The 24325-nt window shown below is 53.4% G+C and overlaps 1 protein-coding gene across 1 annotated transcript; it reads right to left on the bottom strand.

Annotated features, from left to right (window-relative positions):
• Positions 1 to 148: 148 nt before the first annotated feature.
• Positions 149 to 18613, bottom strand: LOC138808472 (ras-related protein Rab-35). The gene is made up of 6 exons (XM_069994742.1): positions 18393 to 18613; positions 11279 to 11329; positions 7034 to 7157; positions 3548 to 3672; positions 3300 to 3424; positions 149 to 1759 (listed from the first exon to the last, which is right to left on the bottom strand). Exons 1-6 carry the CDS (start codon positions 18442 to 18444, stop codon positions 1631 to 1633), a joined length of 606 nt encoding a protein of 201 aa, XP_069850843.1. The 5' UTR covers positions 18445 to 18613; the 3' UTR covers positions 149 to 1630.
• Between the last annotated feature and the right edge of the window lie 5712 nt (positions 18614 to 24325).

Below are 24325 nucleotides of genomic sequence, written 5' to 3'. Positions count from 1 at the left end.
GACTGCGCTGCTGCTCCCAGCTCTGCAGACAAGGCTGTCTGCTGCTCAGCCCGCCAGCGCAGCGCCCATCCACGCCCGCAGCTCCAAGGTGAAGGCCTTGTCACATGGGACCCCAGCTTTTGACACTTTGGACAAGTGGAGAGACAGGTGAGAAGAAACCCCCAGTTTTTATTGATTAAAAACCCATCCACAGTGTTAACATGGAAATTCTGCAGTCAGTGATTGTCCAGTCAGGGCTGTGCCTGGAAATCGCCTAGGACAGGAAATCTAGTAAAACACATCATGGTGTTGAGATCAGTTCTTCCCAGGTACGTGATCCTTTTAGGGGAGAAGGGAATGAAGTGTGCTGGGGAGGAGCAGTCATCAAATGCAGGTGGCCTTGGCTTTTCCTCCAGGGAACCGGCCTCCATCAAAACGGGCTGCCCCCACCCACGGCCATTTCTTCCCACATGCTACGAAATCCTACCACCTTCACACGAAAACAGCTCTGTCAGTGACCCAGTGCTGCCGCCCCAGCTCAGAGGCGTCACCCCATCATTTGACAGCCCCTGATGTCCACTCCCACATCGAGGTGCTAGTACACAGACTCCGAACCCCAGCAGGAGGCCCCTGGCCCACATGGTCCAGGGTGCAGGGCCCCTTCTCTTTTCCCAAGAAATGGAAAGAGCCTGGGTCCCAGATGACGGGAAGCAATTCACTGCTCTAAACGCGCTAGACCCTACAGGGGGACGGCACCCTGCACTGCGGGGCCAGCCAAGCCTTGGGAAGAAAATAATTGAGGAGCTTAATTAATTTGATTTGGCTTCACGTTTATCAGTTAAAATAATGCTCCTATTCCACCCTGCTGCCCCCCACAAGCCCCATCTCTGCAGGCATACCCCTACCTGTCTGCTGGAACCGCAACATGTTGGGCTTAATTACAAGCCATGGCTCCCTGGGTATGCAGCAGAGGTTCTAGAAGGCAGGACAAGAAACGAGTAGGCCAAGCTGAGTACTGACTTCCTCTCAGAACCAACGGCCCTGGGGCCAGCAGAGGTCGGGGCATGCCTCAAGGCCCCCGGGGCCCCAGCTCCCAGAGCAGCTGGGGGGCAGGAAGGTGGGCCGGCACAGGCCCTGGAGAGGGGTCAGACCCTGCGTGCCAGGGACAGCCTGTAGGAGAGAATGAGCAACGTGGAGCCCACGCCAAGGGTCCAGGTCAGCCAGACACAGCGACAAGGTGAGGCTGTCTCCTCAGGAAGCTGCTGGCGGCCAGATGGGCTGGGAGGGTGCGGGGTCTGTTCAGCAGGTTGGCATTAAGAAGGCAAAGCCAGAGCAGAACGAGGGTGTGCGGCTGGTTAAAGCAATATACACTATGTACAAACTGGTTAATCAGTCCGCTCAGCTGGCAGCGTCCTCGCCAAGTCCAGGCGCCTCGGCAGGCAGGAGGGCACCAGTGGGAAGGGCAGGCTCCTGCAACACCTTCTTGGCACTCGAGGGGGGAGGGAGAGGAAGTGCGGATGGCGCCTCCCGATACAAAAAACATGGAGAATTCTTTAAATAACGGCAGGAAACTGAGACTGTCCCCCGAGGAGCCTTCTGGGCCTCGGGCTGGGGGAGGGACCGCAGCGCAGTCTCTGCAGCGGCCGGGGCATTAGCAGCAGCGTTTCTTTCGTTTACTGTTCTTCGTGAGCTTCACCACGTCATTCTGTTGCTGCTGCTGCTGTTTGGCCAGGTTGTCTTTCTTGGCTCGGAGAACCAGCTCTGTGATGCAGTTGAACATCTGGAGAGGACATGGCAGAGCCCGCTTAGTGTGGAAGCAAGCCCCTGCGGGCTGCCACGGCTGCCTCCCAGCCAGCCCAGGAGCCCAGCTTCCTGGTCCTTAGTGCACTGGACTTACGTCCTCCAAACCCTTTCTTTTTGTTGGTTGGAGACAGGGTCTCATTGTGTAGCCCAGGATGGCCCTGAACCCATCATTCTCCTGCTTTAGCCTTCTAAGTGCTGGAATTACAGGCATGTGCTACCACATCCAGCCCTCAAAACCTTTTCTAGGAGGAGAGAGTTCAAGGTCAAAAACAACAATAAAGAGCTGAGCGTATAGACTTGGGGAAGCTATTTTTTAGGGGATTTCCAGTCCTTTTTTTACTAGAAAGAATCCTCTGGCTGGGCGCCAGTGGCTCATACCTGTAGTCCTGGCTATTCAAGGGGCTGAGATCTGAGGATCGTGGTTCAAAGCCAGCCCAGGCAGGAAAGTCTGTGAGACTCTCATCTCCAATTAACCACCAGTAAACCGGAAGTAGTGCTGTGGCTCAAGTGGTAGAGCTCTAGCCTTGAGCTGAAGAGCACAGGGACTGCACCCAAGCCCAGAGTTCAAGCCCCACAACTGACCAAAAAAAAAAAAGAATCTTCTGACAAGACAGGTAAAGGTGCCCCGTTCTAGACACAGCCAGAAGGAAGCCGGTCTGCTCACCCCAGGCCACCTCTTGGCTCACGGGCCTACCCATCCTGTCTAGAACCATTCCTCAACTACTTGATGTCCTTCCAGTACCAGACTCAGGCAGCTGCATCCACCAAGCCGCCTTCCTCATCTCCACTCCACCCAGAAAGCGAGCGACGGCAGCAGCGGTGGTGGGACGGGAAGGGAAAGCCGAAGGCGGCAGAGCCAGTGCCTATGAGCACAAACTAGGCTAGGCTCCTACCCATGAGCGAATGAAGCCCAGAGAGGGCAAGTCCACGATTCAGGTCCTGGCCTAAGGACCAAGCTCCTGAGGCACCAGGGACCCACTCTGCCTGGAGCCCTGGACTCCACTAAGGAGTCAGGGCCAGTGAGGCCAGCAAGGGGGTTTGTGGCAAAGCTCTGGCTTTCTTCCCTCGATTGACCAGTCTCCACGGCTACACGATGCTGGGCAGCCCTAGCCGCTCACAGCAGGTGAGCTGTGGAGGCCAGAGGAAAGCAAGCGGGACTCAGGAAGAGCCAGAGCAGGAGGCGCTGGCCGTGGGAGCAGAGGCAGCCAGTGAGGCAGGGGCTGGGTGGAAATGCACGGCTTGGGGGTGGGACAGAGCGAAGTTTGACCCCCACCTCTCACTAGTGTGACATTCCTAAAGCTATTAAACCCTTGGAGCCTCAGGTTCCCTATTAGAATGAAACACAAGAGACAGATGAGAGATGGGCCCTGCACACGCAGGGCCCACAGCGGGCGTCAAAGGTTGCTCACAGCTGCCCTGATCCAGCTGGGAGAAGGGAGGCCTGGCTGCTGAGGCCACAGGCAGCCCCGCCCGCAGCCCCGCCCGCCCCTCCGCCCAGGGTCTCGGCTGGGCCTCACCTCTTCCACGTTGACGTTCTCCTTGGCGCTGGTCTCAAACAGCTGGATCCCCATCTGCCCCGCAAACTTGTAAGCATCTTCTGTCTCTACCACCTTCCGCTCCGGGTCGTCATTCTTATTGCCAACTTCAAGACAGGGCAGAGTCAGCCAGCTCCGCAAGAGCCCCGAGCGCCGCCCGCACCGCACCGCACCACCGCGCCGCCCGCACCGCACGCACTGCACCGCCTCGCCCCGGAGCCCGGCCTCACCTAATATTCGGCACACGTCATCACAGTTCTGGTTGATTTCATGAAGCCACCGCTTGACGTTGACGAAGGACTCAGCACTGGTGACGTCATAAACCACAATGACCCCGTGGGTCCCCCGATAATACCTGTGGGGCCAAGAGTGCATGAGGCTTCAGCCCAGACAAGAGCAGCTGCCTCCCTCCGTGGCCAGCCCCGCACCCGCTGCAGGCTCCCACAGCACTGGTGCCTCGTGCCTGTCCCCAGGGCATCAGAGAGGAGGGGTGCTGGCCCAGAGGTGACAGACCAGGTCTGAGGAGTCACTCCAGGGGATTCGGGGTCTGCCAGCAGCTGGAGGCTTCTCTGAAGTTCTCGTTTTATCTTTAGAATTCAGGCAAATTTTGTGTTTGCCATCCGAGGGTCACGATCCTTGCTCAAACATTCAGAACTTTCTCTCCTGAAATCTGGTTTAGTAAAATGCCATTCCCAGAAGCTGCTTCATTCGTGGAGCCCTGGCAAAGCGCACCCCTCCCTTCCTGCATCTCTGGGCTCCTGGGGGGCTGGGCAGCAACAAGAACACGTAAGGCTGGGGCCTAGACATCCAAACCTTGCAGAAGAGCTGCTACAAGGTCTGGAAGGAAGATGTGGTTCCTCGTGCTGGTGGCTCAGGGGACAGGTGGAGGACATCAACTCCAAGAGCCCTGGTGCCGACCCTCTCAGTGCACGGCCAGAACGCAGGCCCTCAATGCCTATGGGCTTCTGAGAACACCCCAAGGGACACAAACCCTGTGGACAGGCTGCTTCTCCCTGCCTGCTGGCTGCTGCTACCCAGTGTGGGGAGCCCTTCTCCCAAAGCCCAGCTCCGAGGGGGTGCGGGCCAGGCAGGGTGCGGGAGCAGTGGCTGGGCCGTTAGTGCCGCTCTGTTCCCATCTGCCCGCCCATGAACTCTCTCTGCCGCCTCTTCACATTACAGGCTGATCTGAGGACAAAAGAACACGGCTCCGTCTCTAAAATGCTAGGACTTCAAGGGTACTGCTTTTGCCTCATCATGCCTCAGTTTCCACAACCATAAAATGGGGGGGGGGCTTGTACTCACCTCTTGGGGTTAGGTGAGATGTTAAAAAGGTAACACGGATACCCCAAGGGCAGAATGCTCCTTATCATTCTTCCGGCTCCTGCCGGGGCAATCTGGAGTCCCAGATAGAGGTGGCGGGCGGCCCTGGAGGGCACCGTGTGCGGCCTCTGCAGCTGTCCCTCCACCCAGGGCGGGCGTTCACTTGGCCCACAGCCTGAACCCGCCCCAGCCCCAGCCCCAAGGCAGCTGCTGCCCTGACCACCAGCTCATTACCCAGCAGCTTGATGGTGGCCTCTAGGGTGGACCGTGATCCCTGTCAGCAGAATGCCCCTGCACCCGAGAAATGCCCCAGCGTGGCCCTGGGCAGAGCCCCTGCCACTCCTCAGCACCGTGCCTGCGCTGGGCAAGGGACAGGCCTTCATCTGCGCAAGCTCTGGGCTGAGGAGCAGTGGGCGCCGAGCTCAGGCCAGGCACTGGGCCAAACCCCTCATACCCGCTACCTTGTTCATCTTTGTAGCAACTCAGTCCAACAGAAGCCATTGTGGCCCTTTGCCAGGGAGGACAGAGGACATGGCGAGGGGAGAGTCTGGCTAGAATCCTGGGGCTCAGGTCTGAGTCCCCAGCCCAGGGTCAAGTCACCCACCCTTACTACTTCCCTCTTTTCTCCCCCCACCTCCCCACAGCCGCCCCTCAGACAAGCAAACTAGAGCTGCTCAGGGAGAGGGAGCAAGTCTTGTGAAGGCCAGCAGGATGCAGTTTTGCTCCGTATCAGTGCTCAGGATCAGACAAGGCCGAATCTGGTACCCTCACTGGCCCAGACCCCCCCAACTACCAACACGGGGTGACAAGTGTGTGGTGTCTCCCCAGACAGGCAGGCAGGACCCCAGTGAGTCCACGGGCCCCAGCACTGAGACCTCCCCTCCTCCAGCACCCACAACACACACTTGTCCTCAGGGTGCTGAGTTACTTCTCCAAGTCTCCCTGACAGAGCGGCAGTTCAGCCTCCGCTCACCTCGCCCAGCCCAAAGGGCGCAGACTTCATGGTGGGGAACAGCAGCGGCATCTACAGAGAAGGCCTCCATGCCCCAGACCCCTGCCCAGGGCACAGGCCTATTGTCCCTGCTGCCGTGAACCCCTAAACTGGTTTTAACCCTCGGAGCCAGAGCCGGGGAAAGGCCTAAGCTTTGGCATCAGATGAACTTCAGTTCCAATCCTAAGTAATCAGGAGAGTCACTCGTGTGACTCCCAAGCTGTTCCCAGGCCTCCTTACTGGGACCACGTGTGTTTAGTGATACACCTGGGCCACAGTGAGGGTGAGGGTTGAGCTCAGCAAGCTCTCTACCACTTGGCCACACCTGAGACTCTTGATGTCGTCCTACACCAAGAAGCCTGACCCAAAAGCCCTCGTGTCCGGTGGCGCGCACCCGTGTGTCATCACAGAGCACCTTCAGGGAGCCCGGCCAAGACACTCATGTGCCCACTGCAGGGCTGATGCTGGCAGCCTCAGTCCACACAGCGCCTGTGCCTCCTTCCCACCCAGCCCTGCGCCTCCTCGCTCCCCACCCCTACCAGGGGGATCCTGACGGCCCAGGACAGGCATCTGAGTGTCTACACTGAAGGGGGACAGGGGCCTCTCCCAGGGGGATGCCACCCATGCCTGGCTGAGTCCACTGACAGGAACTGCTCTGGGGAGAGGTCCCGGGAATTCCCACAGAAGGCCAGACCCCAGCCCTCTGCTCAAGCCAGCCCTGGCTCTGCCATCACTGGGGACAGATCACTGCTCAGAGGCTCGCTCATCTGTACAACGGTGGGAGAAGTCAGCAAGAAGACTCAGGAAAAGCACAAAGTGGGGACTGGGCCTTGGGCCTCAGCATCAAACCCTGCACGGTAGCCCTCTGGGAACAAGCACGCACTCTGTCTAGGCGACTTGCCCAAAGCCCGGAGCAGAGCGGCCATTCCCATCTCAAGCAGCCCGCCTCCCACCCTGCGCTTTCCTGGAATCTGTTCCACTCACAGCTCAAGGACTGACAGCCCCGTGGCAGAACCCCGAGCTTTCCTCCTCTTGCGGCCAAGGGCCTCCAAGGAGCAAAAGCAGTGGGGAGCAGAGCTCCAGTCAAGAGTTTAGGGGGAAGAAATGGAGGAAGGGGTTCCCCACAGCCACATGTCCCCACAGATTCATCCCTGAAGAGTTAGGGTAGATGCCCAGAGCCCTACCAGAAGGAACTGCCTGGCCAGTGCGTGGCGGGCAGAGCCCTTCACATGCACAGGGGTGACGGAGCTGCCACCGCTAGCTGGGGGAAGCTGGGCCCAGGGGAGGGGACCAGAGCCAGCACTCAGCCCGGTCTGCCCATCCCACGCAAGCCAGGGCATGGCAATGCCTCTTCGGGCATCTTCAGGAAGAGGAAGGGGCTCCGGGGCAGGGGGGTTGGACTCACGTGGAGGTGATGGTACGGAAGCGCTCTTGCCCTGCCGTGTCCCAGATCTGCAGCTTCACTTTCTCCCCGTTGATCTCCACAGTCCGAATCTTGAAGTCCACTCCAATTGTGGTGATGTAGCTGCCTGCACACATGCAGCCCGTCAGCCAGGGCCAGTGGGGAGCCCTGGCCTCCACGCCCCAAACTGCACAGGGCAGACCTTGGGAGCCTAACACCCACCCCGCACACCCTCTGCGCCCCACGAGATTCCTGAGCAAAGAGCCCTGATGGAGTCCACTGTGGAAGGGAGGCAGGACACAAGGCGACAAACTAAGAAAGATGACGTTTCACAGTGGGAATGCCACAAAGGAAATACACTGGGATGTGACTCTGGGAAAAAAGGCTCCACTAGAATGGCAGGACAGGTCACCTGTGACTTGAGAATGGGCAGACCTATGATCCACTACAGGTTTTTCTCTTTCGTTCTTTGCAAAAAAAGAAGAAGAAGAAGAAGAGGAAGAGGAGGAGGAGGAGGAGGAGGAGGAGGAGGAGGAGGAGGAGGAGGAGGAGGAGGAGGAGGAGGAGGAAGTCATAGTATTTAAAAGACTCAGAAAGCTGACTTCCTAACATAGGAAATACAAGATGGAAAATGAACTTATGCAACTTGTGGGCAGGAGGGGGAAATAGGGAGAAAGCGAAGGGAAGATGACATTGTCCAAAAAGAAATGTTCTCATGCTAGGCCTCAGTGGCTCACACCTGTAATCCTAGCTACTCAGGAGGCTGAGATCTTAGGATCACAGTTCAAAGCTAAGCTCAGGCAAAAAAAGTTTGTGAGACTCTTATCTCCAATTAAGCACCCAAAAGCTGGAAGTAGAGCTGTGGCTCACATACCAGAGTGCTAATCTTGAGCAAGCTCAGGGACAGTGCCCAGACCCTGAGTTCAAGCGCGCGAGCATACACGCACACGCGCACACGCGCACGCGCGCGCGCGCGCGCACACACACACACACACACTCATTACATGACTTACAAAATGGTAACCCCTCTGTACATCACCTAATAAAATTATATTTAAAAAAATTAAATAATCTACTCAGATGGCTGAGATCTGAGGATCGTGGTTCAAAGCCAGACTGGGCAAGAAAGTCAGTGAGACTCTTATCTCCAATAAAGCACTACAAAACCAGAAGTGGCGCTGTGGCTCAGCAGTAGAGCGCTCGCCTTGAGCTGAAGAGCGCAGGGACAGCGCTCAGGCCCAGAGTTCAAGCCCCACGACCGACCAAAAAAAAAAAAAATTAAATGGTCCAGAAAACTAACTTCCTAACATACTAACAGGGTGTAACCTAAAGCACTGATCCAGGCAGAGATGATGAGTGCACAGTCTGCAAGGCCAAGCCATAGCCGGGCAGGCCGGGAATCCACGGCTGACATCTAGGTCTCTGTGTCATTTTGACAACATAGACTGTTTCCGTGTGGGATGGGGAGGACTGAGTCTCCACCAGGACACGAGCTGCAGGGTTTTTGTTTCTAGGTTTTTTTGTATTTTTTATTGTTTTTATAAAGGTGATGTCCAGAGGGGTTACAGTTACAAGTCAGGTAGAGATTACGTTTAATGAGCTGCTTGGGGCATCTCTGTGGAAGGTGGATTTGAGAAGAGCCGGTATTACAGTCCAGTCCAGTCTAGGCTGACAAAGGCTCGCCTACTCTGAGCAGTCTCGCTCCATTCACAGCGTGCCACATCACATTGTGCAGGAGACAGACATATAGATAGATACATACATGCACACACATACATACGCACACACAAATTATTATAAGAAGTGTGGGAAAGGTCAACGTTTAGGGTGAGGTAGAAATCAAGGCAATAGGGGGAAGGAGGTCACAGCTGAGCTCCACTTGAAAGAATAGGTAAGACTACCAAAGGTCATACTCAAGAGGAGCAGAGGCCCCACATGGAAGCAAGCAGCTAAGGCCAAAACCCAGCCAGAAACCAAGCTAGCACCTGATTCAGTTCAGGGGCCAGAAAACCCAGTGCCTTACATGGTTAGGAACTAAACAAACAGCTGATGGTTGAATGAATGTATATGTGAGTGAGCCAGAAAAAAAAGGAGTAAGCCGACTGCTGGTGGCTTAGGCCTGGAACCCTAGCTACTCAGGAAGCTGAGATCTGAGGATTTTGGTTCAAATTCAACCTGGGCAGGAAAGCCTTTGAGACTCTTATCTCCAATTAACCACCAAAAAGCAGGAAGTGGAGCTGTGGCTCAAGTGATAGAACATCATTAGCCTTGAGCACAAAGGCTCAGGAACAGTACCCAGGCCCTGAGTTCAAGCTCAGGACCAGCATGCGTGTGCGCACACGCACTCATGCATACTTTCTCTCTCTCTCTCTCTCTCTCTCTCTCTCACACACACACACACACACACACAGAATAAAAAGGAAAGTTGGAAAGAAAATAGAAGATCAGAGGTCTCCAATCAGGGAAGATCTTGTTTCCATATATCAGGCACCGTCTGGGGACAATTTTGGTTGTCACAGTGCCATGGGCATCTAGGAGGCTGATCTGACTCAGCATCCCCCCCTCCCCGCCACATACACATAACACAGAATTGCAGGGCCCAGTGTCAAGAGTGTGACATGGAGAAGCCCTGCTGTAAACCCTGCTCAGGGAAGACAGGGCCGCAGGGATCTGACACAGAAGCATGGCTGCCGAGCCACGGATCAGTGGTGTGGGAAATGTTCCTACTGAGAACCAACAGTGGGCTAAGCTACCGGAAATCCACTTGAGGAGAGGAGACCACAAAGCATCCCCTAGAGCGGGCAGCTGACAGGCAGAGAGACAATTCCTGGCCTAAGCAGAGGCTGCCCAGTAGTTCATCTAACAGCCACAATGAACAGTAGGCGATTACTGGGCTCCAGGCACTGGGTCCTGTGTTCTCAGGTGCGCCTAATCCCACCACGTCAGACGGACAGTGACATTTTTACAACTTGAGGCTGAGTTCACTCCCTCAAGGTCACACGGAGAAGCTAACTTTCCAATGACTATTGCTGCAGACATTGCTGGAGGTGGACAAGGCAGCACTTTCTGCCTACCCACTTAGCAAAAGGGAAACACTGATCAGAGCTGACAAGGAGCACTTTCAATCCCTTCAAATTATCTCAGTATCTCTGCAAGGGAAAAGAAGACATGCCTCAGACCCAATGGCCCCGTGACCTCACTTCTGGGGAGCCCCGTACACACGTGTAAGTATGTCGAGTAAGGTGGGACCACAGAAGCCCCCAGAAGCCACACACTAGCATGAGCCCTGTGGCGGAGTATTACATGCGCACCCAGCACACAAAACTACACAGCCACTGCCACCCAGGGAGGCCTGCGGCTGGCAGGGTGAAAGCATAATTCTGATAGAGAGAAGCAAAGTTTCTGAAGAACAGGTGGAGTCAAAGAACAGTGGAGGCTGGGCGCCAGTGCTCATGTCTGTAATCCTAGCTACTCAGAAGGCTGAGACCTAAGGATTGTGGTTCAAAGCCAGCCCAGGCAGGAAAGTCCATGAGACTCTTATCTCCAATAAACCACCAGAAAACCGAAGTGGCACAGGGGCTCAAGTGGTAGAATGCTAGCCTTGAGCTGAAGAACTAAGGCACAGTGCCCAGGCCCAGAGTTCAAGCCCCACAACAACAACAACAACAACAACAAAAATGTGGAAAAAGCAGTTGCTGGTGGCTCACACCTGTCATCTAGCTACTCAGGAGGCTGAGATCTGAGGAGTATAGTTCAACGCCAGTCTGGGAAGGGAAGTCCATGAGACTCTTATCTCCAATTGACCACCAGAAAACAAAGAGCTGTGGCCCAAGTGGTAGAGTGCTAGCCTTGAATAAAAGAGCTCAAGGATAGTGCCAGGTCCTGAGTTCAAGCCCCATAACTCAAAAAAAAAAAAAAAAAAAAAAGTGGAAAGATACACCCCACACCAAGCAGAGGTTCTTAGGGCAGCAGGAGGTACATGCTTGAGATTTCCAACAGGAAGACTTCTTGTAAATGCTGGGTGTAAGGAGACAGATCCTGGGCCAAGAAAGGAGAACAGTCAGGCTTTCTGAACAGGTAGACTGCGACAGAATACAGAGCTTCTAAGCTACGACTACCATCCTCCTTGGCCAACCTCGGACAACCAAAATGAGAAAGTTCCAGGAGTTAGACAGAAGCCATGTGCTCCGAGCTAGGGAAGAGGATTTAAAGACTGAAATGCCTCTGCAGCAGCCGGGGAGGACTTACCTGAGAAAGTGTTGTCTGCGAATCGTAACAGTAAGCTGCTCTTGCCCACACCTGCAAGAGAGAAAGCACAGGGGTGAGCAGGGCGTGAGTTCCTCCTTGCAGCCAACTTCTGAGCGCCAAGTCTAAACATGCTCAGAGCTGGACACCAGTGGCTCACGACTGTAATCCTAGCTACTCAGGAGGCTGAGAGCTGAGGATCATGGCTTGAATCCAGCTCAGGAAGGAAAGTCCACTGAGACTCTTATCTTTAAATAACAACAACAACAACAAAGTGGAGGTGTGACTCAAATGGCAGAGTGTTAGCCTTGAGCAAAAAAGCTAAGGGACAGTGCGCAGACCTTGAGTTGAAGCTCAGTGCAGGCACAAGAAAAAGGCAGCTCGTGTGGCGGATGCTCTCCAAGCAGCCACACACCGAGAACATCTCTTCCAGTCAATCCCTGACCTTTTCCTTCGTCCTCATGTAAGACAAGCTGCTCTCAACTCCCCTGGGGGAGGTGACAGAGACTTGTGCCCAAGCCCAGTGCCCAGGGCTGTCCTGGCAGGCTGGAGGGAGATACCAGACAACACAGACTGAGGGACCAAGTGATGCCCTGAAGGGCGTCGCTGCCACAGATGCCAAGCCCACACCCTATGTATGCAGCGTCTGTCTGCAAGTAACTCCAACAAGGAGCTGGAGAGCCGGGATGAACCCTTATTTCATCAGGGCTTTTCTGCAGGTAAGGACATTGAGGCCCACACAACTAGAAGCGACTGTCCCGCGTTCCCCATCCCCCACACTGAGTCAGCACCAACTGGGCGAGCAGGTGGGTGGCAGAGTCTCCGGGACCCCTATTAGGCCACCAGCCTACGTTTGTTCAGATGACTGCACTTACCACAGCAGCTCCTGGCTGTTTACTGCAAAACTGGAGGGGGGGGAGGGACCTCAACCAACTGCAGCTTCCCTGCCCTCCTGCCCCTCCCTCCCACCCTCCCCTCACCACCCCCAAGTCCAGCCAGGCCAACTGGCCTCAGGAGGAAATGATTAACATGTACGCATGTACTGAGTTCTGTCTGTGTGGTGGGCACTTGGGTGATCCCAGAACTCATCCTCCATCTCCTGAGAAGAGGAAACAGCAGCTCATTTAAGTCTCTGCACCAAAGAGGAGGAAGACCCAAACTCAGGACCCCACAATACCCACTGTCAGGGGACTCTTTGTTTCCCTTTTGTGCCAGTGCTGGGGCTTGAACACAAGGCCTCAGCCTCTTGCTCAGCTCTTTCTTTTTTCTTTCTTTCTTTTTTTTTTTGATTGGTTGTGGGGCTTGAACTCAGGGCCTGAGCTCTATCCCTGAGCTCTCTTGCTCAAGGCTAGCGCTCTACAACTCTGAACCACAGTGCCACCTCCAGTTTTCTAGTGGTTAATTGAAGAGTTTCATGGACTTTCCTGCCCAGGCTGGCTTTGAACCATGATCCTTAGCTCTTAGCCTCCTGAGTAACTAGGATGACAGGTGTGAGCCCAGCCTTTGTTCAGCTTTTTCAATCACAGCTCTACCATTTGAGCCATACCTCCACTTCGGGTTTGTTGTTAACTGGGGATAGAGCCTGGCAGATCTGTCCACCTGGGCTGGCTTCAAACTTTGATCCTCAGATCTCAGCCTCCTGAGTAGCTAGGATGACAGGCGTGAGCCATTGGCACCTAGCTTGGGGGAATCTCAATATACCAAGGGAGTGGAATAAAGCGACCCCACGCGGCTGCTACATCTCACTCCAGTTAGAAACACCAAACTCAACCTAGGATCTAATAAATACCATGTGACTACATGCAGATTTGGGGCGCATGCGCCCTGTTGTGGGAGACACCCATGGCTCTAATCAGGTTCTCAAAAACACTGCCTCCACCCTAGCCTCCAAGTAACCAGGTAGCAAACCACCACTGCAGGCCAAGCCCAGCTGCTCTTAACCTAGCCCGACACCTCTCCAGGCAGTCCTCTCTCAGGATCTCTTCTGGGGATGCCCTGGAGGATTGGGTACATCAGAGGCCTGCTATCCCAAGGACAGGCCAGGGGCAAGGCAAGGCCCTCCTGGGCGGGCAGATGCCAGGCCCAGGGCACCTGTGCTCTTACCCGGCACCACTTCCTCCTTGCTCCACCCACCTTGAGGCTTCCTGATCAGCCAAGTCTCTACAGTGCTCTGCCTGACACCAACACCTGCTGCTCCATTCGCTTCCTTTGCTTCCTCCTGGTGCCTTCTGGGTCCAGCTTGCTCAGCTAAAAGTTGCTGTCTGGGCCACTAGGCCTTGAGCTTCTCCAGGACACAAACCTGGCCTCTTCACCCTGTCATTCACAGTGCTGTGAGCCAGGCCCAGCACCCAGGAGGGACAAACAAAACAATTTCCATCCATCCATCCCTGAAGTAATTGCATCCTACCGACAGCTATACAAAAAGCAGTAGCTTTCAGACTTTGGGGGAACAGCAGAGTCCTTTTTTTTTGTTTGGGGGGGTGGTGTGGTCATAGGTCTTGAACTCTGGGCCTGGGCGCTGTCCCTCAGCTCTTCAGCTCAAGGCAAGTGCTCTACCACTTGAGCCACAGCGCCACTTCTGGTTTTCTGGTGGTTTATTGGAGATAAGAGTCTCACGGACTTTCCTGCCTGGGCTGGCTTTAAACTGTGATCCTCAGATCTCAGCCTCCTTGGATTACAGGCGTGAGCCACCAGCACCAGGCAGAGTCCTTTCTTTAAGTGATTATTTCATCCAAATCTACTATGACACACGGTGGCACAGCCAGGTCCGCTCACTACCCCGATGCTCCTGACAGAGCAGATGAAAACCACTGGGCTGCACAATGGCCGTGAGTCACCATGTGGTATTAACAGCAACCTCCAACAACGTGATGTCCACTGCCATAGGCCACCTTCCGAAAATCCCTGCCACCACCTATGGCCATATTCACATAAAACACTGCTACTCCAGCCGGGTGCTGGTAGCTCATGCCTATAATCCTAGCAATTCAGGAGGCTGAGATATGAGGATCACAGTTCAAAGTCAGCCTGGGCAGGAAACTCTGCGAGACTCTTATCTTCAATTAATTGCCAGAAAACTAGAAGTGGCTCTGTGGCTCAAGCAGTAGAGCGCTCGCTTTGAGCTGAAGAGCTGAGGGACAGCACCTAGGCCCAGAGTTCAAGCCCCATGACCGACAGGGGAAAAAACAAAACAAAAAACCACTGCTACTCCAAGCAGGTCACTGGTGGTTCATGACTATTAGTAATCTCAGCTACTCAGGAAGCTGAGATCTGAGGATCACAGTTCGAATCCAACCTGGGCAGGAAAAGTCTGTGAGACTCATCTCCAATGAACCACACAAAAAGCAAGAAGTGGAGCTGTGGTTCAAGTGGTAGAGCACTAGCCTTGAGGGGAAAAAAAGCAAAAAAACAACCAACCACTACTCCAGCCTTCTCTACCCTACAAAAAGCACAGGCCCCAGCACATCTAACACCTCCTGGTAGTGAGGCAACGCCACATTCAGCCATCACACTCCTCTGCATGCCAGCCACCCTGACTCTGCTCCTTCCGTGGGCCACATGTCCCTCATTCCTCTCTGCTTCAGTTCCAGCCTGCTGTGGACCCAAATAAAGTGACCCCAAGTTTCATCCATCTCATTGTGTACCCTGATAAGTCACATCCTCCAGAGCCTTAGTTTACTCATCTGTAAAGTGGAGGGATCTAAGTGGGTCTGATGACCACGCTAGCCTCTAGCTTTTTGAAGAGTGAAGATGGCTTGCCCAGTGGATGCTGTTATAAATCAAGAGTCAAGCCAGGCGCTAGTGGCTCACTTACTCAGGAGGCTGAGATCTGAGGATCATGCTTTGAAGCCAACCTATGTGGACAAATACAAGACAATTATCTTCAATTAACCAGCAAGAAACCAGAATTGGAGTGTGGCTCAAATGGTGAAGGAACACTAGCCTTGAGCCAAGTGTGACCCCGAGGCCCTAAGTTCAAGCCCCAGTACTGGCACACACAAAAATCAATAATAATAAAGAGCCAGTGACTAAAGAGCAGAAGAAAAAGTACAGAACCTCAGGCATAAAGAAGAGATGCAAAAGCCAAGGAAACACATTCCAGAAGCGTGTACAATGTGGCAGAGTGGGAAGAAGAACTCTAGATTTATAAAGAAACTAACATTCATTGAGGGCCTGCTGTTTGCCAACCCAACACCAGCTGCTCTCACGTTTTAGCATAGATGTGCATTAGCTCCTGACTTTGTCTCTGACAAGCTGTGTGACTTGGGACAAGCCAGTTACCTCCTCTGAGCATGGCCAACCATTCAGGCCATGGGTGAGAATCAAATGAGAAAGTGTCTGTGAAATCATTCTCTCTCTCTCTCTCTCTCTCTCTCTCTCTCTCTCTCTCTCTCTCTCTCTCTCTCTCTCACACACACACACACACACACACACACACAGAGTAAATGTCAGGCTCTCTGTTCAGCTGCAAAGCTTAGTTTGAACCATCACTGGTGGCTTACACCTGTAATCCTAGCTATGCAGGAGGGTGAGATCTGAGGATCACTGTTCAAAGCCAGCCCTAACAGAAAATTTGGTGAGACTCTTATCTCCAATTAGCCACTAAAAAGCCGGAAGTGAAGAATGCTAGCCTTGAGCAGCCCTAAATCTGTTTTATTTGTACTCAGGACCAACACACACACACACACACACACACACACACACACACACACAGGACACACACTCACACACACACACACACACACACACACACACACACACACACACACACACACACACACACACACACACACACACCCCACACACACACAGTGGGGAAAGCAGAGCTGTGGCTTAAATAGTAGAGTCCCAGCCTTGAGCTAAGAGATAGTGTCCAAGCCCTAAGTTCAAGCCCTAGTACCAGCCAAAAAAAAAAAGCTAGAACTTCCACAGCTACCATTAAGTGTTGGGCTTTGAATATCAGCTAACATCAGGAGAAATCAAATAGCAATGCACCTTAATTCCTCTGCACAGCCCAGGCTACATACTCAGATTGAACTCATTGCCAGAGCACAGAAATCTTGACCCAGTGAGTCTTCTCCCACACCTGACTTCTGAGTGGGGGAAAAAAAAATCAATAAACCATGTAAAATGCACAGTAAGAAAGCAGCCAAAACCATCCCCAGGGTTTCTTGGAGGAGAAAAGCCAGCAAACGCTGCATCTTCTTGCTGAGTTTAAGCCTTTCATTTTTAAAGATCAACACAGAGGCCAGAGATGTCTTGCAGGGGGATAAAGACAGACCTTTGCCAGAGCAGATTGACTTTAACCAAGGCCAGAGCAGAAGGCAAATGCTACATAGGCAGAGCCTCGGGACCCTGGGGTGAACCAAAGGCCAAGTCCAAGTGAGAGACTCGGCAGCTTGCTTGGTTCCCTTCATTCAAACCACAACCAATCAGCCCTCCACCTTCCTCACTTCTGCCCCAACCACAATTACTCTTCCATCTCATTGGAACGCCAACAAATCGGCACCATTTGTTGCTGCCCACAACCTGGGACAGCACGATGGAATACTGGAGCTGAAGAAATGAGAAAAGACAGTGCAGGATCCAAGGGTTTCAGTGCCCACTGGCTTCTGAACCCTGAGTTCCCTCCACCCGCCCCCACCCATCCTGTTTTTTTTCTCTCATTTTTGCGGCTCCAGGATCCCCTCCTGCTATCCCAAGTTGTGGGTAACAAATCCACCAACCACAGCCCCGTCCAGCTCCTCAGGTGGGAGCACTTCCATCACCCATCTACGGCACTGCCTGCCACTCACCCCTCCTCTTACATCCTGGGTTTCACAAGGGATTCGCTCCCCTTATCTCCTCAACTGTCCATGAGCCCTACAACCAACCTGGCCTCTACTTCCAGTCACATGATCCTCATCCGGATCCACAACTGAAGTCTGGTCTATAAACTTAGCTGCTCCCTAGGCCTCCTTCCAGGACACCATGTAATCCCAGCAATTTAACTATGCTCCCATAAACCTCCTGGGGCCTGCCTTCCTGACCTCTCGGTCACCCAATAAACCTGCACACCTGTCACATTCCAAACACCTCTAAACCCTCCCTGCCCCTTGCCAGAAACCAAAGTATCTTTTCTAAGGACACTGGATAGTCATTCATTCATTCATTCAACAACTACATACGGAAACACTGTTCATTCATTCATTCCACAACTATGTATTCCATACTTACTGGGTGCCAGGCACTATTCTATGAACAGGAGGTCTGAACCAGGAGTGCTGGGCCAGACACATTGGCTGACCGGCCCGCAATACCTCTCTGGTATAGAGGAAGCTGAGAGACGCCACTGCGCCCTGGCTGGGTGTGCCAACACTATGTGTGCACTATCTCAATGAACACTCCACAGCGGCCTTGGAAGGAGGCAGCCCGACCATCATTCCACTTCACAGACGTGCAAACTGAACCATGCCGAGATTTAATGATCACCCAACGCGAGATCTGCGGAAGCGCTCTTACCTGCCCCTTTCATTTACACCTCACAGCAACCCCACGAGGGCCGAGGACACGGGGCACCTCCCCGCCCCCCGACTTCTAACAGAGGCGTGGGTCTTACAAAGGAGCCTGACGGTGACACCGACAACTAGCACTTACTTGGAGCTGACTTCACCCCGGGTCAGGCTGCGAGCACTTTGCCCACTTTATCTCGGCACATACTCACAACTACCCAGCGAGGAAGGTCTCCATTTCCCAGATGCGGAAACTGAGGTTCGGAAAGGCGAAGCAACTTGCCCAAGGTCACCGAGTTGCACAAAACTGATGGTCCCGGGACTCGAACCCGGGTCTCTCCGATTCCGGACATCGTGAGACTTGACCAAGGTCACACGTGAGGCCGGAGCGGGCGCGGGGAGTGGACCCCGCACGCCCGGCCCCTGGGCTCGGCCGCCCGGCGGGCTGGCACCGGCCGGAGCCCCCCGGCGCACCCCCCCCCCCGGGCTCGGGTCCGCCGGGCGGCCCCGCCCGCCCGCCCGCCTCCCGCCCCGCGCGGCCGGCACCTCCCCGCCCGCCCGCCCCGAGGCCCCCGCGGGCCGCGCCCGGCAGGGCCCGCGCCGCCTCCGGCCGCCGCGGCCCTCACCGCTGTCGCCGATGATGAGCAGCTTGAAGAGGTGGTCGTAGTCCCGGGCCATGGCGGGCGGGGGCGGAACGCGCGGGCGGCCGGGCGGGCGGGCGGGCGGGGTCGGTGCTGGCCTCGCGATCCGCAGCTCCCTCCGGGCTGCTCCGGCAGCGGCGGATCCACTTCCCGAACAAACAGCCGGAACTGACAGAAACACCTCCCTCCGCACCCCCTCCTCCTCCTCCTCCTCACAGCCGCCGCCGGGGCCACCGCCTCCCTTCTTCCCGCCCCGCCCCACGACTGCGCAGGCGCAGCGCCTGGTGCCGCCTCTACGCAGCCGCAGTCCCGGCCGGCCGCGCCCTCGTCGCGCACGCACGGGCCCCGCGCACGCGCTCTGGCGAAGCCCCGGCGAGCGTCGCTGTCGCGGCTCGCGGACCCGCGCTCCTGTCCGGCGCCGAGTGGGAGCGACCGAGGGTGGCGGCGGAGCCTGCCCGTGGATGTTCCGTTCCCTCATCCTCGAGACCCGGGGGCGCGGCGGAGAGGCGGGGACCCCGGCCCGAGGGTCGGGCCCGGCGGACCGGCGCGGCGCGGGCTGGAGCGTGCGGGGCCTGGAGGCCGGCCGGCGAGCGCGACGGGACCCGGGGCGCCCGCGGGCGCCGGCGCCGCCGAGCTGCGACTTTGGTAACATTGCCGGGCCGTTCCCGCGTGCCAGCGCCGGGCGGCGGAGGCGGTCGGCCCCCCGCCTGGGGTCCGCGAGGCCCCGGCCGCCCGACGCCGAGGGCTGCTCGGTGTAGCGCCCCCCCCCCCCGCCCCCGGGCGCCCGGTGCGGCCCCGCCGTCCGCCCCGCGGAGCTGCGGGGTTGTCCCCTTCCCCTTTCAGCCGCCTCGTCCTTTCCAGGCCCACACACCCGTGGGTCGATGCTGCGTGGGTTTCGTGTCAGACCTTCTTTGGCCTTGGTAAAAAAAAACTAGTGCCGGCTGCCAGTGTGGCCCACGCCTGTAATCCCGGCTCTTCAGGAGACTGAGAGATGAAGTGTAGCGGTTCGAACCCAGCCTGCGCAGGAAAATCTGTAAGGCTCTTATTTCCAGTTAACCATCAAAAAGGCGGAGGTGGAGCTGCGGCTCAGACGGCGGAGCACCAGCGCCAGCCTTGAGCAAAAAGGCTCAGGGACAGCGCCCAGGCCCTAAAAACAAAACCCAAAAACTTCTACAGACGCTTACTGGAAAACTTACCCGTTTTTCCTTCTAAACTACTTAGTGTTTCTTGGATAGGTAACGATTAAATGTATTCCATGAATGTCCCAGGCCTATACACACACGCATAAGTATGTATCATGCTTTCTTTCATTACCAACGTATTTCTGTCCCTTAAATACCGAGTAACACAGTGCTCCATCTGATGGCTGTACTGCATTTAGCCACAGTTCTTAACAGGTAATTTTTTTGCAGTTATAAACAATGTTGCCGGCAAGATCCTTGAACAGCACATTGAGTGTCTGACTCAAATCTTGACTGGTTTTTCTTCAGGAGCAGAGAATGTGCGGCAGTGCCAGAGAGCATGGAACCTGGAGGTGGTGGCTGGGGGAGAGATGCTGCTCATGTACCCTTCATTGAAAAGTCCTCCTGGGCCTGCCTCATCCCCTTTGACCCAACAGTTTTAAGAAACAGGATGGGGAGGCCTCAGGTAGCGCAGCAGCCCTGACCAGACTCTGTACATCATCTTCACCACAGACTCTGGAGTCAGAATGTTTCTCAGTAGCAGCTTTGAAATGACCTAAGTCCTGTCACCCGGTCTCAGAGCCCCAGTTTCTTCACCGAATACTGCAGGTGTGAGGATACATTTGTAAGTGGCCTGGAACATACATACCTGTATGTAATCAAGGTCATCTTCTCTGACCCATTCATACTTTGAGCCATTTCCTATTGTGAGATAAATTTCCTTTTGGGGGGAGGGGAAACGGCACTGGGGCTTGAACTTGGGGCCTCAAGCTCCTGCTTGGCTTTTTCGATCTAACTGGTGTTCTACCACTTGAGCCATTCTTCCATTTCTGGCTTTTTGATGGTTAACTGAAGGTAAGTCTCACGGACTTTTCTACCTGGGCTGGCTTCAAACAGCAATCCTCAGATCTTAGCCTCCTAAGTAGTTGGGATTATTAACTACTCAGGTGAAAGCCACCAGTGCCCAATGAAACATTTCCCAAGGCAGCCTCCTGATGTAAGGGCTCCAGGAGACTTTGGGGGGGCAGGGCGGGGAGCAGAACTGGCAATTAGGAAAATGAGATCCTGATTGGATGTGTTTAATGTGGAACACAAGTCATTGCTTCATGTCAGTAACAATGGATGCTTACTATTTATTATGTGCTATGGGTTGTATAGGATATAAAAGTAGAACCATTTTCCTCCCAAGAGTTTACAGTCTCGTCAGAGTTAAGACATACTCACAAGGAATTAAAAATACATGAAAATACAGTAGATAGAGTAGCTGTCAAACAAGCTGTCTAGACATCAGGGTAAAGCTATCACTGTTAGCTAGAATGATGGGGGAAAGATTTCAGTGTAGATTTCATGATGACACTGGAATCTAAGAGGGCTTTACATGTCAGGTATATTAGACAGCTGATGTCATAGCCTGTGAGAATTACCAATTTTGGCATGGAGGGGAATTCCCTAAGGCCAGGATATGTGCCAGCCATGCCCAAATGAATCTGAGCACATTTTCCTCTAGAAACATTTTACATTTGCTTATACTGCAATTAATGAATTTTGTTAGTCTCTCTCCCTCCCTTTCATAAGTGTATGCACTGTATATTATATGTAAACTTGTCTCCCTGATCAGTATGTTGTGGGGATAGGAAAATTTGTTCCACTGTTCTGAACAATCCACTTGGAGAGGAGCTTTTGCAGCATTGCCTCTGCACAGTAGACACTACACTGAGAAGCACTGGAAGCTTCTGAGCAGAGGAGCGGTAAACTAAGGTAGCACAAGCATGTAGGGTGGACTTCAACTATAGAGCTTCATAGGTTATTGCTAGCCAGATGCCAGTGGCTTACAACTAATTGTACCTGCTGGGGAGGCTGAGATCTGAGGCTTGAAGTTCAAAGCTAGCCCAGGCAAATTCCTGTCTCCAATTAATTACAAAAGGCTAGAACTAGCCAAATTAAAGCAGGAAGCTCTCAAGCCCCAGTACTAACGTGTACATGAGCACGCACTCACACGCACACGTTATTGTTGCCTAGCCCTGGTGGCTCACACCTATAATCCTAGTATCTCAGGATTGCAGTTCAAAGCCAGCCAAGGCAGGGAAGTGTGAGACTCATCTCCTATTAACCACTGAAAAAGCTGGGAGTGGCACTGTGTCTCAAGTGATAGAACACTAGCCTTCAGCAAAAGGAATTCGGGGGACAGCACCCAAGTCCAGAGTTCACGTCCCAGCACTGAGGGTGATAGTGGTAGATTTATTGTTGATGCCCAGGTGTGAGGTAACAAGGACAAATGGAAAACAAAAGCAAAACAAAAACCACCAGTGAACGCAAAGATGAGCAGGTCACAGCTTTTTTTTTGCCAGTCATGGGGCCTGAACTCTGGGCCTGGGCGCTGTCCCTCAGCTCTTCAGCTCAAGGCGAGCTCTCTAGCTAGTGCTCTACCACTTGAGCCACAGCGCCACTTCCGGCTTTTTCTGCTTATGTGGTGCAGAGGAATGGAACCCAGGGCCTCATGCATGTAAGGCAAGCGCTCTACCACTGAGCCACCTTCCCAGCCTCCAGCTTTTTTTTTTTAAATCACATCATTTAGCTGGATTCCTTCACTAGTGCAGTAAATACGTGTGTGCATGTCTCAGGACTAGGCACCATGCTGTGCACCGACTGATGTTCTATGAGCAAAATGACATCCCTATCACAGAACTTTCAGTGTATTTCAGGGGCCTGTTTTAGGCCTGGTCTAGTAACTTATGATTTGGGAGAGTCCCCTGCTTTCAGGAAGCGTCCATTCTGCTGGAGAATACAGACAACAGTTATGTCAAAATGGAAAAGTAGAGTAAGGGGCAGGGAGCATGCAGCAGTTGATAGGAACAGAGGCTAGAGCTAGGAAGGTGGCATGAGGGCAAAGAAAATTAAGTTTGTGAGCAGTGGAACAGAAAGTATTCTCCAGGACTGAGGATGAGGAGCCAGTGAATGGTAGGGATTGAATATCTGTGGAGAAAATAGACTTGACACTTCAACAAGATTAGCTTTGGTAAGGAAGAGAGCAGAGACAGACAGTGGTGGTCAGCAGGGAGGTGAGAGTGTGGAGGGCTCCAGATGTCCAGATTTTAGATAGCAACATCAACATGGATTCCTAAAGTTGCTAAGTGCTGGGTTGGGGGCTGCAAGCATCCAAGAAGGTAGAAGTGGAACTGAATCAGTTCAGAAAAGGCAAGTAGGCAGGATGACAGGGACCTTAAGTGCCAGATGGGGCACGATACTAATCCAAGAGAAAGAATGAAGGGAATTGCCTCTGGTCTCTCTGAGCAGAAATTGGCCTTTCTTCCTTTACCTGCAAACCTATACCTGATGGCATTTCCAGAGATTGGGCATGGCCTTGCCAACATGACTCCCAGAAACCAAGTGAACATAAATTCTGTGACTGCAAGCAACAAGTCTTTATATTTTTTATCGCCTGTCGAATCAAAGCCAGAGTGTGGTGGCAGGTGCATAGAATCCCAGCACTCAGAAGACTAAAGCAGGAAGACCATGAGTTAGAGGCCAGCTTGTCTTTAAAAAAAAAAAAAAAGTCTTCCTCCCCAGTGCTGCAAAAATAAAGTGAGGCTACATGTAGAATTGTGGGAGAAGGAATGTCAGAAATAACTGAATTGCCCTCTTGAATTTCTTTGGGGTATGGGCCTAATTCAGGGGTTCTTTGTCAAGGTCAACATCCCCCTACCCTGACCTCCAAACCACTCAGGGATTGTTTTTTCCTTCATCTTTTGGATTAAGTCAGTGGTTTTCCAGATGTGGAAAGATCTCAGGGCTCCTTAAGACCTTTTCAAGTGATCTGGGAATAAAAATACTTTAATAACACAAACTAACAAAAACTTTAATAACAAAAACTTAAATAACATAAGATGTTATTAGCCTGCACATTTATGGGCAACATGATATAGTAACTTGAAAAGTGGTATGTGAAAATATAGAAATTAGAGACTCAAAGAAATCCAAACAAGGTCTTTCTTCACTAACATTTATCAGTTATATGCCAGTATGTAATGAGGGTTTGAGATACATAGCATGGGATGACCTCAAAAGTCCCAAGCCTCCTGCCTCAACCTCCTGAGTGCCAGGGTTCAGGAGTGCACTACCACATTGTTTTTCTTTTATGCAGGTCCTGGGACTTGGACTCAGGGCCTGGGCATTGTCCTTGAGCTTTGACCTCCCTCAAGGCTAGTGCTCTGCCAGCTGAGCCACAGCTCCACCTCCAGCTGGTTTGCTGCTTCCCTGCTCAGGCTGGCTTCAAACCACGATCCTCAGATCTCAACCTCCTGAGTAGGATTACAGGTGTGAGCCAGTGGCACCTGGCCTACCATATTATTTTTAAATTAATACCTGTGACTGCTCAGATGGCAAATGTCAATAGGTATCACCCCACAAGTTAAGAGCTCTTTGTGATCTCCAGTTGTTTCTTGAGGATCTTTGAGGGAAAAAAGCTTTAGAAGGGCACCCCCACCTTCCCACTTTTGTACAGAAATCTAAGTGGTCAGGATTTTTTTGTATACAACTTTTTCCCATGAAAGACACAATTCTGAAGGACTTGCATGACCAGGCTGCCATCTCATGAGAAGAAGAACTTTCAAAGTGGCAGAGAGGACTGGGGTATTCCATCTAGATCCAATCATCAGTCTCGCCTAGAAATTCTGCTACAGCAACGCTCCATAGGCCAGTTTTTCCAGTCTCTTCTTAGACAATGTCATACCCCCTTCC

The sequence above is a fragment of the Dipodomys merriami genome, unplaced genomic scaffold, assembly GCF_024711535.1.
Source record: "Dipodomys merriami isolate MVZ:Mamm:240054 unplaced genomic scaffold, mDipMer1.0.p SCAF_45, whole genome shotgun sequence".
Lineage (NCBI taxonomy): Eukaryota > Metazoa > Chordata > Mammalia > Rodentia > Heteromyidae > Dipodomys > Dipodomys merriami.
The sequence above is the reverse complement of the archived record's forward strand: the minus strand, read 5'-3'. Positions and strand labels throughout refer to the sequence as shown.